This window comes from Perca flavescens, chromosome 11 (genome assembly GCF_004354835.1).
Source record: "Perca flavescens isolate YP-PL-M2 chromosome 11, PFLA_1.0, whole genome shotgun sequence".
Lineage (NCBI taxonomy): Eukaryota > Metazoa > Chordata > Actinopteri > Perciformes > Percidae > Perca > Perca flavescens.
In genome coordinates, this window is record NC_041341.1 from 23,063,540 (window position 1) to 23,081,201 (window position 17,662).

General features: G+C 41.5%; 1 protein-coding gene across 6 annotated transcripts in view; it reads left to right on the forward strand.

Annotated features, from left to right (window-relative positions):
• LOC114563767 (disco-interacting protein 2 homolog A) overlaps positions 1-17,662 on the forward strand; it is an 80,610-nt gene that overhangs the window by 44,036 nt on the left and 18,912 nt on the right. For 3 of the 6 annotated variants that reach the window (XM_028590623.1, XM_028590625.1, XM_028590624.1), the window contains exons 2-7: positions 2,959-3,030; positions 7,633-7,752; positions 7,843-7,962; positions 11,892-12,161; positions 14,330-14,467; positions 15,805-15,846. In XM_028590623.1, the coding sequence (XP_028446424.1) occupies positions 2,959-3,030; positions 7,633-7,752; positions 7,843-7,962; positions 11,892-12,161; positions 14,330-14,467; positions 15,805-15,846 (762 nt within the window). The remainder of the gene's footprint in view (positions 1-2,958; positions 3,031-7,632; positions 7,753-7,842; positions 7,963-11,891; positions 12,162-14,329; positions 14,468-15,804; positions 15,847-17,662) is intronic. The other 3 variants (XM_028590626.1, XM_028590627.1, XM_028590628.1) reach the window with 2 other exon arrangements.

The following is a 17,662-nucleotide window of genomic DNA, read 5'->3' on the forward strand; positions in this document are numbered from 1 at the left end:
TAGCTCAAGCAGCGAGTGGAAATGGATCATCTGTTTGTGAATACATAAAAATGCAGACACACACATGCACACACAAATATTCATATGCAAACACACTACACATGGTTCATACACATACATATTGTGATCCTTTGGTGCCTCAGACTTTTTTGTTTTGCTTTTTAAGGGTCATTGCTTACCACTGAGTGCTTACGTCCATTCCTCCATATTTAAGGACAATGCTGTTTGTTCTCACATGAACAGATTAGCTTCACTGAGACATAACTTGATGGATCAGTGTGTGCTAGGGGCCGCTTGGCCACCGAGGCCGCTACTCAGAATTTGGAGCCGCCGCACAGAATAGCCCTCTATTGTTGTGGTTGTCAGGATGGTTGGCTGCTGTGGTGCGCACACTTAGACATGCAGGCATGCACACAAACATATACTGATGTACACACATACAAACAGAGACACTTATCACCAGAAAGAGTCAGTGTCAGGTCAGCCGCCTCAGCCTGTGGACAGCGCTGCATTGTTGCTAGCCTCCAGCTCTCCTGGACATTTAACAGTGCAGGCATTCAGCTGTTACTGGTGACTCAGGACCAGCGGGCAGCGCAACAACCAGCGTGACCAACAACACCTGCCTTCACACTACCACACTGTTGTGTTCAAGAGGCTTAAGGAGCAAAGCTAAATCAAGACCATTTAGAGTAACGTAACTAAATAAAAGTATCAATATAAAGGGCCATAAGATGTACTGTGTGGCAAGGGAAAGGTAGAAAACAGAGTGTGTGCACAGTATGCAGTAATACAGGTTAAACACATCAATAAGGAGCAAGTAAAATAGAATATTCCCCATGGCGAGATGTAAAAATGGGATGACATGGGAGGGTTTTAGTCAATTTCTTCTGTTCAGATAGCCCTATTGAACTTATCGCTTTTTCACTTGACCTCCACCCTAATGTCCCCCACTGAGAGCCTGTAGAGATTAATATAAATCACACAGTGTACTCCCTATTCATTGGACTCCAGTATTAGCAACTATTGGAAAATCTGGCCACAGAGATCTCGCGTTGACTTTTGTGAGGATTTCTAGCTTCCTGCCAAAACAACGCATATGTCATGTCAAGTGGCTGTTTGACTTTGAAACTCCTTCCAGCCCGGCTGTTCGACTGGCATGTTTTCCACAAGGCATCTTTAGGGGGTGTTGGAGCTTGTTTGAGAAGTCATATATAAGAGCATAGTTATGTACATTCTTGTGGTTTGTGTGCTAGAGATGCTGCCAGTCAGCCCTCTCTCAGTGAATCAATGTCTTTTGTCATCGAAAGAGCGAGCCACCACCCCATCAGCCTCAGCCCACTCTGTCTGATATGCAGAAACACAGTGACATCTCACATCCCCAAATCAACCACAAGCAGCCAAAACACTCCAGTCAGTGACCTACTTCTCTGTCTTTTGAACAGGTCCCACGTGGACATGGATTTGTTTTAACAGTTTTTGGCATTTTTAGTGACATAGTTCAGCTGTTAGAAGCTTTTATGTCACAAATATGCAAATATACTGTATTTTGCTGGTTTATGTCTTCTTGGAAAACGCCTATAAAAGGACATTGCACACTCTGTGAAGTGGGTGAAGCAATCCACTCTGTGATTACGGATGGACCAATCCAACTTTTTCTTACAATACCAATTCTGATATTGCAACTCATTATATCTGCCGATGGTTGGTTACCGATCCAATTCCAGTCTTCTCATTTTCCCAAATGTAATTTCTGTATACTTTATCGTGCTGTTTGGGATCATTTTTATGTTGGGTATCATGAGGTCAGGAATTGCTGTTTCTTTCTTGTCAGATTGTTATGATATGGACATAACAATGTGACTTCATACTCTTATATCAGCAAGCAATACTGAAGTAGTGGGTGGGTGCTTGGGAGTCATGTTATTTTTTTAACTTTTGTCAGTAATAGGGCTTGGCGATATGGCCAAAATCTTCTATCCTGATATAGGTCATTTTCTATCTCGATAACAATATATATATATATATGACAATATAGCATGTTTTCTGGTAAGTCAATCAAGAAATAGTCTGTATGAAGTAACCACACGGTAAAGCCTATACTTGAATACTCCTTACTCTGTTAGCAAAACAGCACCTCTAGGGTTGTCTCCCACGTGCAAGGATCAGACTGTAAAGGGTCATCCAAATGACCGCAACCGACATCCTTACCACCGACATGGGGTTATCCTTGCTAGGGCTACTCTACACCTTGCCAAGTCTAGAGACAATTAACAGAGTTAAGCTATATATACTCTGCTGCATCTAAAGAGCCATGCTATTACTTTGCCTAATACCTTCACCCTATCTCTCTGTTTCTATCTGCCCTAATTTTTCTCTTTCTTAATATACTCTATTTAAATTCCAGGCTTGAAAAAGCTTGTACATTGACGTTCTTTTCAAATAGGGCTTTTAAAATAACATGCAGCTAGGTCTTATTTAACAGACTGCCTTTTAATTATGTGTGGGGAGACAACTGAGGCTGATTCAGTTCATGCTGACATCAGCAGTATTTGTACTTCTGGTAAAAACACTGCAAGGGGAAATGTTCCAGGCGCACCAGACAAATGATCTTTTAAATGCCTCTTGCCATGTCGGTGTTATAATTCAAGTGTTCAGTAGGAAATTCACCACACTTCCGTATCTGTTGGCAAACACATTTAACAATTGCAATGACACTTTCTGTGTATGTGTGTGAGAGGGACATGGTTATCTGCTACCGCTACCCTCCTCTGGTGCCCTGTGGTGCCAGTGTAACCAGCCTGGCAATGTGATCCTGACCCCCCCCCCCACACACACACACACACACACACACACACACACACACCACCAGCGCATGGCTGAGCTAATGACTCATCTCTCTCCCCCCCTTCTCTCTCTGTATGTCTGTTCCTCTGTATTTCTCTGTCTCTGTCTGTACAGGGGACATCACTCAGAAGGGCTATGAGAAGAAAAGAGGCAAGCTGTTGGCACCGTACATCCCACAGATACAAGGTAAGACAAACAGGCCTGCAGGAAATGTACTGTCCAGAACAGGATTTTACTTTGCTCTGGCTGCCTGTTAGCCTAGCAATTAGCATAGTGTCCTTGCAAGAGCAAACAGAATGAGAAAAAGTATCTTATGATTTTAATAATGATGATTATAGGAGTAGCTTCATTTTCATACAGCACATTTGTAAAAGAGAGGGAATATATACACAAACCGAATACAAGCAAAGCCAAAACTAATTCAGAAGTTGCATTTTTTAAATTAAGGATTTGTTAATACCAGCGCCATAATTGACAGTCATAAAGTTGTCATAAAGGATACTGTGGAGGATTTTGACACATCTTTACTTAGCCTAATTCATCTGGTTAGATATGGTGTGTCTGCTGCTGTGTCCTTGATTGTTCTTTAACAGTGGTTCTGTGACCCTTTCTGCTGTTATTAATGCGACAGCCCTGCAGCAGCCATATATCATAGTGTGTGTAGGGGCCAATAATATCATATAACAATAGATGCTAACCAACCAAGGCAAGGAAGACATACTGTAATGGAACTGTGAAGATTAGGTGACTCTGCTGGAATAATAACTGGTCTAGATTTGGTCTCATTATAGTTTTGAGTGCGTTGTGGGCTGCTTTCATAATGTCTTGTCTTACAGAATGCACATTATTTAGAGGAAGGTTTTGTTCATTTAATCAGCATATTTGTGCCTGCCATCCTCTGTTTGAGAAGAGAGGTATTAGCTTAGAAAAATAGCAAGGCGGGAAGTTTCCCAGCTGTATGTCACGATGTATTGTCTATGACTTTTGACTGTGTTGGGGGCTTCATACATTTATATGTCAATTCAGTGTATTTTAAGGCCCAGTCAGTCAGTCAGTCAGTCAGTCAGTCAGTCTGAGCTGCCTCAGGCAGACTGTAAGGTCGAGGTGGTTTGTGGTGAATCCCAGAGAGGAGTTGCTGTCTGTATGCTTCATGCTTCTCTGTCCTTTAACCAGGGTCCATGGCAGTCTTTGGTTTGGCCTGCAATAAGAACACCAAGCCTCAGTGGAAACAAGTCTGTTGTGGGCCGCTCACTCAAGGCTTTCCACTGGAGTTAGCAGGCCTGTTATTTAGCTTGGGCGGATCAATCTCCTCCATTCTCTGTCTTTCTCTTGCTCTCTTTTCTCTTGCTTCCCTCGTTATTTCTGAATTCTTTCTGGCATTCATTGTTACATCCACCCAGTCTGGATCCTAACATGTGAAGAAGTGATAGATATAGGGCAGAAATGGATGGGCTTTGGAGTGGGTGATATTCTTCCTGCAGGATGAATGGATGTGTTGGGAATTAATGACACATCCATCCAGCACATTGAATCCGTGGGTTAGGGTTTAACAGCTGCAGGGTTGAAATAGGAGACCAATAGACTGAAAGCTTCTAAGCTCTATGCAAAATTCCATAAGCTGGTTTACTGCCTTATATTTCACTGTTGTCTCAGGACTGTACCTATGCCACATGCATCAAAGTAAGGATGCAAGGCTAGATTGTTAAATTCTATGAGAGAGTAGATTCATTTCCTTTTCCTTTCTTAATTTCCTTTTATATTTTAGTGTTTGGGCTTCACTATGAGCTTTGAGTATATCATTGCTTGTGTTGACCATACTGGGAAGTCAAACATTAAGGAAAAGTTGTCATGTGTATGTAAGTTTAGGAATATCTGTACCTCCTTGATGAGAATACAGGTGTGCCTAATCGTGTTTTGAGTGAAGGATCATTTTTTAAATGTCTAGTTTCCATTTTCTGATTATGAATACAGTTGCTTAAATCCCCAATTCTTTCAAACTAATTTATATCAGTTATTTATGTGTGTGATTCAAATGTACAATTGTGTGTTTGATGCATGCCATTAGCTAAGCGTATTTGTTCTCTAGGAAGTGAGACACAGCACCTGTGTTGTCAGCCACCAATTCATCAGGGTTCGCTGTGGACCAATAACAACATCTGCTGTGATGGAGCACGTCTCTGATTGGCTTAGTGCTGTGTGTCTCTGAAGTGTGTTCTTCCCAGCAACCGGGTCTGGTGTCCTGGCTTGTTTTTACAGACCTGTTTCCTCCGGGAGGCTGGGAAAGGCTGGTGTGTGACTGGGCTGTCAGAGCGATATAAGGGACCAGCATATATTGATGTGTATATGCATGGTCAGGGGATGGTGTGTGTGTGTGTGTGTGTGTGTGTGTGTGTGTGTGTGTGTGTGTGTGTGTGTGTGTGTGTCAGACTCAATACATCATGTGTCCTTAAATTACCTCCAGTCTTAATTAAGCTTGTATAATATTTGAAACTCATGTTATTGAATAGATTTAGCTGAAGCGTGTGTGAATGTTGCTGAGCATTTCTGTGTGTGTGTGTGTGTGTGTGTGTGTGTGTGTGTGTGTGTGTGTGTGTGTGCGTGTGCGTGTGTGTGTGTGCGTGTGTGTGCGTGCTGCTGCTGTCTGAGAGTTGCTGACAGTGTGGAGCTCGCTGATCCCTACTAATCTGCCGCTGAAAAGCCAGGCGGGCTAATGGCTGGCTGGCTGGCTGGCTGAGTGTCTCACTGGCCAGCCAGCTAGGGGTTAGATCTAACTGGCTGAATGTGGCTTGGTAGGACTCTGTCCTCAAAAGGCTGTTTTCTAATGGGGATACTTGCAAAGGCAAACACTCTGTGTGGTTCAGCAAAGGTTACAACATCACAGCAAAGCTGTCCACAGTCTGGTCATAGATGCTTTTTATTCCACAATGGGACTATAGTTTTCATTCATCCAACATAATCAATTAGTTTAACTAAGTCTCTATTCACTTTAGGCCACTCAGTTAGCTATAATATAGAAACTCTTCTACAATAATTCTGCCCTTTATCGTTTTTATTATTTTTAAACAAAACTGTCAATTGCTGATAGGCAATGATAGGCAGCTTTGACTAAAGTGCATTAATATAGCTGGACTGGTAAGATGTTAATGATAAGTACTGTATACTGTGTGATCAGGTTGAATGTGTTGAAATGTAACTGCTGACACCCACAGGTATACTTTTTTTACTTTTTTTTAATGATTTTGTAGTCATTCAAAACCCTTCCCTTGGGGAAGGAAGCCTCCAAAAGTAGTATGCATCAAACAACAACAACAAATATGCAAATATCAAGTCTGCAGAGGTGGGTTTTGTGCTAGTGGTACCACTGGCTTGATTGAGAGTTCCAATAAACTCAGTTGGCTACAGTAGGTTTGCATATGAGAAATTGCAGGGGTTAATGTCTCTGTCACTGCATATTTTAGCAGCCAGTTTGGAGGTTTCATTGGAAGAAATGGAAGAAAAGACAGGCTGTGTTCCCTATATAACTCCTCTGCAGCTTATGCTGTTTCAAGTTAGTGTTTGTCACCTCCACAGGGGCTCCATTACTTTACTTACACAAAAATGGCATGCATTTAGTTATTTATTGTGCTGTTGCTTTGATGTATATCTGTAAGTATAAAACATTCAGTGTTTAGGTATCAGAAACTAGACACCAAATAAATCAAAGTACAGGCGAAAACCGGCAGGAGGCTGTGGAAACGTGGCACTGGTTGGTATTGTTTGTCAAGCATCCTTTTCAACTTTATTGTCCCACTGTCTGGGAAATCTACCTTATACAGCTGCTGGATGTATTTTTGAGTTATAGTACAGATGCGCTTCCTTTGACAGCTTCCTGTTCCATTGTGTGTGAAGTTGTCCCTCAGCTCTGCCTAAAATAACTGCTAAGGCCTTTCATTACTCAACATGGAAATACAAGCAAGTTGTGGGAGATGAATTTCTTTATTTAGTGTGTTCATATTACATATTGACAGTACATATTTATGTGTGCATTTAGATCTTAAATATGCAGACTAATTAATGGGTTAGGAAGTTCATCTGGATCAAACTTGTGATGTACAGTAAAATAAGATTCAAACTCATGTTTTACATTCTTTGATGTATTTGAAGTATGCATACATCCTACATACTTCATACATCAGTATGAGAGCATGAACAGAATTGAAGCCAATGGTAGAAGACAAAGCTTGAGCCGCGACCTTCCTTCAGGCAGTAGTCTTGGGTTTCCGCTCTGATGTTAACCACTAGTTACTTAATGAGGCTCAAATGAGAATTGCATAAGCAAAAGGATGAATCACTGCCTACGTCACGCAGAGCACAGAGAGTTTGAGTGTTTGGTAATTTTAGAACGCTCTAGTTAGAAGATGTTGTCTGTTTGACATTCATGGTGCTTAATCACCTCCTTTCTATTACGTCTGTGTAATTTGCATTTGCTTCCCTTGGAAAGCTGGAAGGCAGCTGGAAAGCTGCGAGAGAGGCTGGATTAATTTAAGGGAAGAGTTTCTCAACTCCAAGCTACTGTATTAGAAGAAAGCAGCCTAAGTAGGGATTACCATTAAGCTTGTGGATACTTGATCTAGTCGAGCAATATTCAGAAGTGTTGCTCTATGTCCAAGGCACATCACTGCAAAGAGTGTATATGCACATATTTCTAAAAGTGATATTTCTGCTTTTGAGCATTAGAGGAAGTTATAGCTTTTGTTTATGTCCTGTTATGAATTGTCCTGTCCTTGCTTTGGACATGTTTCCTTACAGGTGTAGATCCTTCACTGCAAATTGACAACAGAATCCAGGCCTCCTCCCAAGCTGTTCTTCCAGGTTCCAAACACAACAAATCCCGGGCGGCCAACACCCGGGATGAACGCTTCAGATCTGGTAATCATGTCTCCATACTGCCTGAGAGTTTTGAATGCCTGGTGCTTTTCTTTTATGCTGTAGCTTAACTGTGTTGATGTGTTCTCTTAGATTTGCACACAGAAGCCGTCCAAGCAGCTTTGGCAAAGTACAAGGAAAGGAAGATGCCAATGCCCTCCAAGAGACGATCTGTGTTAGTTCAATCTTCTGTTGAGGCATGCACCCCGCCAGGTGAGACCTCTGTTCTTTTAAAGCCACTGTTCGCCAGGGGCAGGGTTCATCCTGTGTGCACAAAGCCTAGGTTTATGCTCACACTGGGTTGTTTACATTTGCTCCCATGAGCATTGGAGTGTAGGATGCTGACACTCTGTTGTGTCCAGTGGTGGAAGATGATGTTTCCAAGCATTTGCTACTGGAAAGAAATATGCAGTTTGATGAATGTGTCCATTCTTTGTGACTATAAAGGGCTCAGTTGTCATTGTTCTGTTCCCTGGCAGACCTTCCCACATGAGTTGCGTAATAGATGCATAATCAGATTTTTAACATAGTCTCAAAATGTTGACCTATCGTCTGCTTTTACGACAGTTTGTATTGTGTGGGCCAGTTCATTTCAAGTCATTTTACTTCATTCTGCAGCTTTCTTTTCTGGTCTGAGTTTCAAGGCCCAAAAAGCCCTTTTTGTATTGTTAGTTTTGCCCAAAGATTCCCAAAGAAAGTATTTATTTTTCAATCTTTAATTGGTCGGTAAGATATCTGAGCAAGATTTAATGACAAAAAACTTGCCAGTCTCTCAAACACTGCAGTGGCTTTATCATTGGTGTCTAAGAGTTAATTGGTGGGGGGCCTTAGAGCCTCATGTCTTGGGTAAAGAGAGAGGACACAGCGGTGGAGCGAGTAAACGGATTAAGAGCTCAGACATTGGGGTTTGAACAGGAGAAGGAGGGGGGCCTCTTCATGGTTGTTTTCAGTCAGTCTGAGTGATCTACTGGTGTTGGTGTGCAGTGCACACAGTGGCATGGTTGTGTTACTTATTTAAACATTTCAGCTGACATTTGATTTTAGATGGTATACTTCATGAGATTGCATTAGCAAAAGTTTATCATGAGCCATAAAGCCACTACGGTGGTGGATTTAGTGGAGTGACGCCTACTGTATTTGGTGATCTCCTGACTCCTCCTCTAGCACTACCCAATTTGTACTCTTTACTGAAATGAACAATTATTGGATGGATTGCCATTACATTTGGTTCAGACATTCATGTCCCTCTCATGAATTATGATCACTTTTGTGATCCCCTGACTTTTCAGCTACTGTCATTGTCAGGTCAGACTTTCTATTTGTCCAGCTATTTGGTTTAGAACCAAATACCAAATGACATTCCCATCAGCCTCAGCTGTGTTTAGTGCGAATTAGCTAATGTTATCATGACCATGAATTATGTAAGTGCTAAACATCAGCATGTTAACATTGTCATTGTAAGCATGTTAGCATGTAGGATGCCATTTGTACATTGTCAGTATAGATTGTCACCAACCATTACGATGTTGCTTCAGCCAATGGGATGGAATTTATTTTCTATAGAAACAAGTCAGGAAAATCAAACTCAAGCATTTAACTGCTGGGATATAGCTTTATTAATATACCTGACTTTGTTCGCTTGAACACAGTATTTCATTAGTGTACAAGAACAACTGAGATCAGTCTCTGCTTACGTTTTTTTCTCTTTTATATCCCTCCCTACCTCCAAATCCTCCATCACTGCCTGTCTTTATCTGACTCACTCTTTGCTATCTGATCTTGTTTTTGTCTGTTTATCTGTGACTAAAAGTCTTTTTCAGTTTCCTTCGCCTTTTTTTCCACCTCTCTATTTCTACTTTGCATTTGTTCTCTGACCCCCTCTTTCTATCTTCCTCTCTGCAACTGTGTCAAGGTTACTGCGATTGGGAGAGAGATTGAAGAGAGGCAAAGGAATAACAAACAGAATCCTAAATGCGAGATAACCCCCTTAAGTCCGCTGGTTGTAGATACATTAAATTCTTGCTTATTATAATCAAACCTCCTCCAGGCCTCTGCAAGGCAATGAGAAAGCCTGAGGAAGGTAACCATGATTTTAACAGTTTCTCAATTGATGGACTTGTAAATACATTCTGTGAGTGGTTAGGAAGCTGATGAATGGCATGAAGGCTTATTAGTTTAGAGAACATCGCACATGTGCTGATCAAACACACATGCTTCACCTCTCTGCCTACGTAAGTGGCCTGATGTTTATACTTGTGGTGTGTGCGTCGATCTCTTTAAGAGAATAGCAGGGCCGGCGTGTGTGTGTGTGTGTGTGTGTGTGTGTGTGTGTGTGTGTGTGTGTGTGTGTGTGTGTGTGTGTGTGTGGGGAGTGTGTGGTAGTGTGAGTGTGAGAATGACGGTGATTAGCTTCGGAGCGAGTACCGACTCTAGAGTCATAGTGAGACTGACCACGGTGGGAATCTGAAGCAGGAAAAGTTAACCCTCTCTTTGATTGCATGTTGTTTATGGAGAAGGAGAACCAGGAAATGAGTAGGGGAAATGCAATGCTACCAGTCCACAGCCAAGCGACATGCGTCGCCGCGACGAGCGGCGCCGCAACATATATTTACATTTTTCGAGAGGTGTGTGTCAGGCTACGGCATAGGGTCCGGTGTAGGGTCCGTTTCTCCACGTACCTACGTATGTAGCCACGGCGTAGATTTAACGCAGAAGCATAAATCACGCTTTAGGCTTTGTTTTGTATGTTCAGTGCCTTTAGTTTAATATTTTGAGTGTGAATGAGTTTTTTACTTTGGGTTGTTGCTGTTTTCTTCGTTAATGATGAATGTGGGGAAGTGTGATCTTTCTTGGTGATTTTGAAAACCGTTCATTTTCTCAAGTGGGTAATGTCTAAGCCCGTATAGCCTTTTCATTGCAGCATACAAATCCCAGACTGGCCTCATCTTGTGCATGTGTACTTCAGTGATCCTGTCGAAAGAACAAACATTTCTGGGAGCTTGGCAGATGAAGTGAAATGGGTTCATTTTGAATGATCCTTGCCTTGCTTTGAAAGTTGTTCCTGTTTGGGCTATTTTTGCTGAGACCAACTGCTCACAGCTGCCTCAAGGGAGAGACAGTAAAATCATCAGTGACTCTGTTTGAGACCAAGGCATTATAACTCAACTGTAAACTACACTTAGCAAAGTCTTATACCGACATTTTATAGGACATTTGGTCAGGCTATTTCAGTTTGTGAATGAATGAATTTTTTTGAGGTAACACATTCAAGCAGCTTCAGCAGTATCAGTATCAGTTAGGTGATATGTAAATGCCCCGACTCAAAAACACATGACATTTTTTTGTCACTTTATTCTTTTAACATCCATATTTTTGAGGACTGTAATTCAACATACATACAATTTATAAGTTCTTATAACTGCCTAGTTATAGCTATTGTAAAAATATGACTTTGTATAGTTTGTACCATAAATACGTCTCTTAAAAAGCTGCCTTTGTTAGTTGTATTCCTTTTGATTAAGTTAATTCAAGTCTATTTTCAGTGTGTAAAAACACAAACTCTTGTTTTTGACATTCTTGTCATCTACAAATATGAAAAACTCTGGTCTGTCTGTTGTCGAAGTCTTGAAAATAGGAAAAATACTGATGCGCGCTCTGGCTTCGAGCGCATTTCTCTTTTACTCAGATGACGTTTCGGCCCTCAAGCCTTGAAGAAGGCCTGCTTGTTTGACACTTTTTTACTACTTCCACTGATCAGCACCTCACTACAACCCCTTGTGTACAGTACTTTACTTTTCTATATTATATGTTGTCAAAGTCATACTTTATCTTTCATATAGTACACATATAGGTTCAGTGGGCAACGTTATACTTTGTGTTTGTATGGTTACTTTTATAGGCAATCAAATATCAAATTCATACTCTACCAGTGAACCAATAAGACATTTAACAACAAGCATCCCTCAGTTTAACAACTATCATGTCCATTGAAATCATCTGGCTGTCCTACAAGCTTAAATGTACTCTCTCCAGTACAGAATGCATAAGTCCAATATATAATATCAGCATATCATCATCTAACTCCTCCGTCCCATGTCTTTGCCCACTGTTGTGACGCTGCCCTGTCTTGACCTGTCAAACAGACACCTCCTCAGCGTCGGAAGACGAGGGCTCGCTGCGCCGGCAGGGACGTCTGGCCACCTCCACGCCCTACCAGGGCCACGGCCACCTAGCCGTTGAGCACTGGTTTAACCGTGTCATCCAGGGTTCGTCCACCTCATCCTCCGCGTCATCCACTTCATCCCACCCGGGAGGGAGATCTGTCACCACCACCAACACCACTGCCCACGCAGCCCTCAACGCCAACGCCGCAGCTACCGCACTGGCCGACCTTATGGCACACACCCAGCTAGGTCAGTGACACACGCAGTCTCACTCATTTGGCATCACATTACGGCTGGTCGATCTGTATGTTCTTGTTCCCTTTTAATTGATGCAGCGCCCTCATCCCCTGAGTTAGCTGAACTAGGAAGGTATTGGAGAACTAGAATAATATAACGTTTTCATGCCAAGTGAGGAAACAGTATTAGATGTTTTAAATTATTTTATTCTTAGTGTTCTCACTGTTGAAGTGTGCTTGTTGAAGAATCCTTATTTAAGTTTGTATGCCTTTGGGGCGCACTGCTAGCTCACCTGGTTGAGCATGCGCCCCCCCATGCACTAAGGCTCAGTCTTTACCACAGCGTCCCGGATTCGAGTCCGACCCGTGGCCCTTTGCTGCATGTCATCCCCGTCTCTCTCACCTTTCCAGTCTTCAGCTGTCCCGTCAAATAAAGGCCTAAAATGACCCCCAAAAAAACCTTTACAAAAAAGGTTTTATTGCCTTCATGCAGTCCTTTAACAAGCCTCATCTAAATATAAACATAAATCACAGTCTGTCAAAACAGATTATTTTACTTTTTCCATTCCACAGTAGCTCAATAGCAGACAGTGGTGTCTTACACATCTGCGACTGCCGAAGACTTATCTCCCTCCAGATACACAAAAGCACTTGATGAAGCAAGACAAAGGAAACCAGCAACAGAGTTTTAATTCACGTCTCTCTAATTAATCGCCTCCGTCTGCCATCTCCCTGTCATTCAGTCATGTAAAAGGGCTCACAGCCACTTCCCCGCCAAAGCTACTCGTTCCACGTTGCCATTTGAGTGTCACAAGCTAGTCAATGAGATTCAGTGGATTCAGCTCTATCCGTCTCTCACGCAGCAGCAAAGTGAGATGGTGTCTTGCTTGTGTGTGTGTGTGTGTGTGTGTGTGTGTGTGTGTGTGTGTGTGTCTGCTGGTAGAACGATATCCTATTAGGATGGTGCTGTCGGATGTCTGTCCAGCCTGTCTCCCCTCAAGGTTGCTGTCATAAAATAGCAGCAGTGACTGGTGCTGAATGGAGTTGTAAATAAATGTCTTATATTATCCTTCCTTCCTCGTTCCTTGACCCCCTCAAACTCTGGTTCTGTCTGTCATTCACTTCACCAAAAGACAAATGACTAGTAGGCTATGCTATCACACATAAAACCACATTTGTTCTGTGCACATGTTATATTAAGTTAATACAGTACATGTATAAGTTATTAGGTTCTTTAGAGGGGAACATCAGCCCTCAGTTCTCTATAACCATAATTTAGGCTACAGCAGTTTGTTTTGGTTCCATCAACACTGTGTTACCATGATAGCACTTTGGTGTTATTAGGTTTACAATTTAAACCCAGTTCCCATCACACCGTACCAAAGCACCTATACTCCCTCTTACTTTATCAAGTACACCTGTTAAATCTAATGCAATCCAATACAACAACCCAGCCATAAATTCTACTTTTACAAAGATAATAATGTTCAGTTTTGATTGACACTGTCAGATTGGTATTGTTTAAACTACGTTTATTATTGAGGTTATAGTTTGCAGTGGTGTTGAACATTATATTGAGAGGTGTTTCTAATATTTTGCCAATGAATATCAGAAACACATCGTAATATAATGCAATGTTACTCACTGAGGGGAATGTATATGCTGAATAGAAACCATTAATTCATTATCATGGCAGGTAGTTAAAAATGCAGGTAAAACGTGAAATCCTACTATAAAACTATTCTGCAGTTGAACACTCTTCACTTGCAAATGACAAAAAGACTTTTAACCTCTCAATTAGGGGAGCAACTAACTATTATTTTTGTTGTGGATTAATCTGTCAAATTATTTTCTCAATTAATTGTTTGGTTATAAAATGTCAGGAAATAGTGAAAAATGTTTTTCAAAGCCCAAGATGAAAAACTCAAATGTCTTGTTTTGTCCACAACTCAAAGTTATTCAGTTTACTGTCATAGAGGAATAAATAAACTAGAAAATATTCACATATTAGAAGCTGGAAGCTTTTCTTTTATAAAAAAATGACTCAAACCGATTAATCGATTATCAAAATAACAGATCAGTTTGTCTGCGGGCTCATGAAGTTGATTTTCATTTAGTAACGATAGCCCAAAGTAGGCCTGGCGTTTGACCTTTTAACCCCCGACGCCCCACTCATCACAGATAACCACTCAGCGCCCCCCGATGTGACGGGGCTGTCGGAACGCTCCTCGCTTCATGCGGAGCGGCCCCAGGTGGCCTCGGTGCGAGGCGTTTCCCGGGGCTACATCCACCACACCAGCGTCATGGAGACTGCAGATGGTGAGTTTTTTTTTTACACACACACACACACACACACACACACACACACACACACACACACACACACACACACACACACACACACACACACACACACACACACACACAGTAACCTCCCTTTCTCCCCTGCTGACTGTCCCTCTGTCTCTTCAGTCTGCCTTCAGACTGGCACAAGCTGCTGACTGACCCTCTTGTGTTGCCATAGTAACACTGCAGCTCTCCAACCCCCCAAAAAACACTATGTTTCTTCCTTGATGCTTAATATGTCATTGACACTAATAAAAGCACATTATTTTATAATGATTTATACAGGAATTGATTCACTTGATTACTAAAAAGGCAAAAGAAAATTCTTCTTTGAGTCAGAGTTTTAAACCACATTATCAGAGGTGATTCAGTTCTTGTCATGTTGTTAGTGAATCAGTGCATAAATATAACAGCCACCAAAACATCATAAATCTTTCAAACAGCACAGTCAAGTATGCAGTTTCCAGATGGGCCATCACAGATATTGACAATTGGATGCAGTGCAGTGTAGAGATGGGTAACTAGTGAAATCAAACCAAGAGGATGTGTCATTACGATGCATAAAATATAAATGAAATGAGCTGGGTTTTTTTCTGGTAGTAAGTGAACTTGTTTCATGCATTACAATATCTGTCTTTACAGTGTACGCACCAAGTCTTATTGTCTTCATAGAGTTGCAATAGATGACAATCATCGATGCCATAAATGAGCAGTCCCTAAAAGAACCACTAATGTGTTCCTGTCACCCTTCCATCTTCATTCATTCATTCATTCATTCATTCAAAATCAGAGCTGAAATGCTCCTTTAAATCAATGTCCAATGTATTTAATAAGCTAGCAGCCAGAAAACTGGAACACGGCTTCAGCAGAGCTATTACCTTCCTGCCATCCATCATCTGTCATTAGGAATGTGTGCGTTGTCTGGGTTTTCACCGCTAATACAGTAAATGATTAACCAGCCTACCTTGCTGACACATAAAAGGGAAGGGAGTTTTAAAAAGATGTAAACAGTGTCATTTTTGTCCCTTCTGTTTCGCTGTTTAGTGTTCAAGATGTTTCAAACCCACGCTGCTTATGCAAGTTTTCGCACACAAGTCATTAAAAAATGACAAAATAGCTTAAATAGCAAGAAATCCTGTCTTTGTTGTTATGGTACCACAACAACAGTCTGTGTCTTAGCGCTTTATAAGCCTACTCTCACCTACGTTTGGCTGCTGGTAGATTTCTCTATCACATTAACACGTTCACATTTCACACGGAAAAAGTTAGCAGGAGTGTTTCATTGACATCCTGATGTGTCTCTCCTCCAGGCTGTGAGTGGAGAAGTGAAGGATCCCTCAGTTTAATGGATGGTATTTATAACTGTTCTTCCAACTCTATGGCAGTCTTTTATGTGTGCACTCTGCTGCGTGAGCATATGTGTTTGTGTGTGTCGCTGCCTTTGCCTCTACTGTCAGGTCGAGCACTTGTCCAAACTGTATTTTCCAAAAGTATATGCAAAGCTACAGTGAATTTGATTCCTGTGTGTGTGTGTGTGTGTGTGTGTGTGTGTGTGTGTGTGTGTGTGTGTGTGTGTGTGTGTGTGTGTGTGTGCGTGTGTTTGTATAGCTGAGTGTGTTGCCAAAGGCTTTGGCACAAATGTCTTACCTATATGCTCTTCAAACTGATTATGTTAAAGCACAATGTTTGAAAAGGCCTTTTCCATGACAGGTATAACAATTCATTTGAGGTTGTGAATAATTAGCATGTTGACATACTGGTTTCTGCGCTCACAACGAGACACTTGGACTTGTCAGTTTATGTTTCTCACTACACTCTGTGACACAAGCCTGTTAGCCTGTAGCCACATAGTGGGTTCTTTGATGGCAGCTGTCTAGCACTGTTGCCATTTTAATAACAACACATAGTTGGGTGTAGAAAACAGGCCACACAGTAACTTTGGTTCCATCTGGACTCGGATAGTGACGCTGTATGTGTTGATGGAGCATGCATACCGTTGTGCATTTTTCTCAACAAATATGAAAAAGCCAAAACCAACAATTAATTAATTAATTACTAAGAAGTAAGGTCTGTGTATCCAAAGTCAGATATAGCTTATTCCTCTGTGCCATATACTTCAATTAGTTGTACAAAAATACAACAATTATGATAGAAATTTGCACCGTAGTTTATTTTGAGTCAATTTATTGTACAAACTCATGAGAGCACCAAATGTTTAATGATCCGCGGTTTAAAAAAAAGTCCCCAACAAATGCTCCTCCGTTTTGAGTAGCGTTTGATTAAAAACTACAATGCCCAGCTGCTTCAAGAAATTACTTACTTAAAATTAAACTATGTAATGTAAACCGTTTTGAATTGTTTTTTTGGCTTCAGTAGGAACAAAGGAGCTTGGGGCTTAGAGCCATAGACAGGGTAAGGAAGTCAAAATATTTGGAGACGGACAAACACAGAACTTGGTTTTAGTCTTTCCATGGGATTCATTAACATTAAGAAAAATGTAGGATAGCCAGCCTTGCTCGTTGTCTTCATCTTTGTTATGGTCTTAGCTTGTTGGTAAATACAATTATGTTTACACCTGGTGTGCCATTTCCTCCCAAAATTAATACATTATGAAATCATGAAAATGGTAATTATAGTCATCATCACAGGTGGGTCCTGGTTGGCTGTGATATAAAGACGACACTTGAGTGTGTGGGGTTCAGGGCCCCTAAGATGTTTTCTTGTGTGTCTGGGGCTTTCTAATTGGCCCATCAGGTGAAGAGCTGACCCCTACATGTCAACTCCCACTGCATCTGTCCCTACATTAGGGAGGCAGAGCCTGTCTGAGGCAGGCTTATTATAGTAAGATAGATCAGGCAAGCTGGGTGCAGCTGTGGCCTTCGTCTCCTGTGGCTGTCTGGAATGTCTGCCACAGACCACTCCTCCCAAACTAAGTACGAATTCATATGGAGGAAATGATGTCCGATGATGATTATAGTCTGCACATCCATGTCTCAAATGTGAGGGAAATCTAACTGGACACCTCCCCTCTAATCTCATTTTAGTCTGTTGTTTCATTCCTCTCCTGCTTTTTAAGTATTGCATTTATCTTCTGGTTCAGCAATTTTAACTTACACGTTAGATGACTTGTATATGTTTTGGCTTTGCTGGGCATATGGTTGGTTTTAG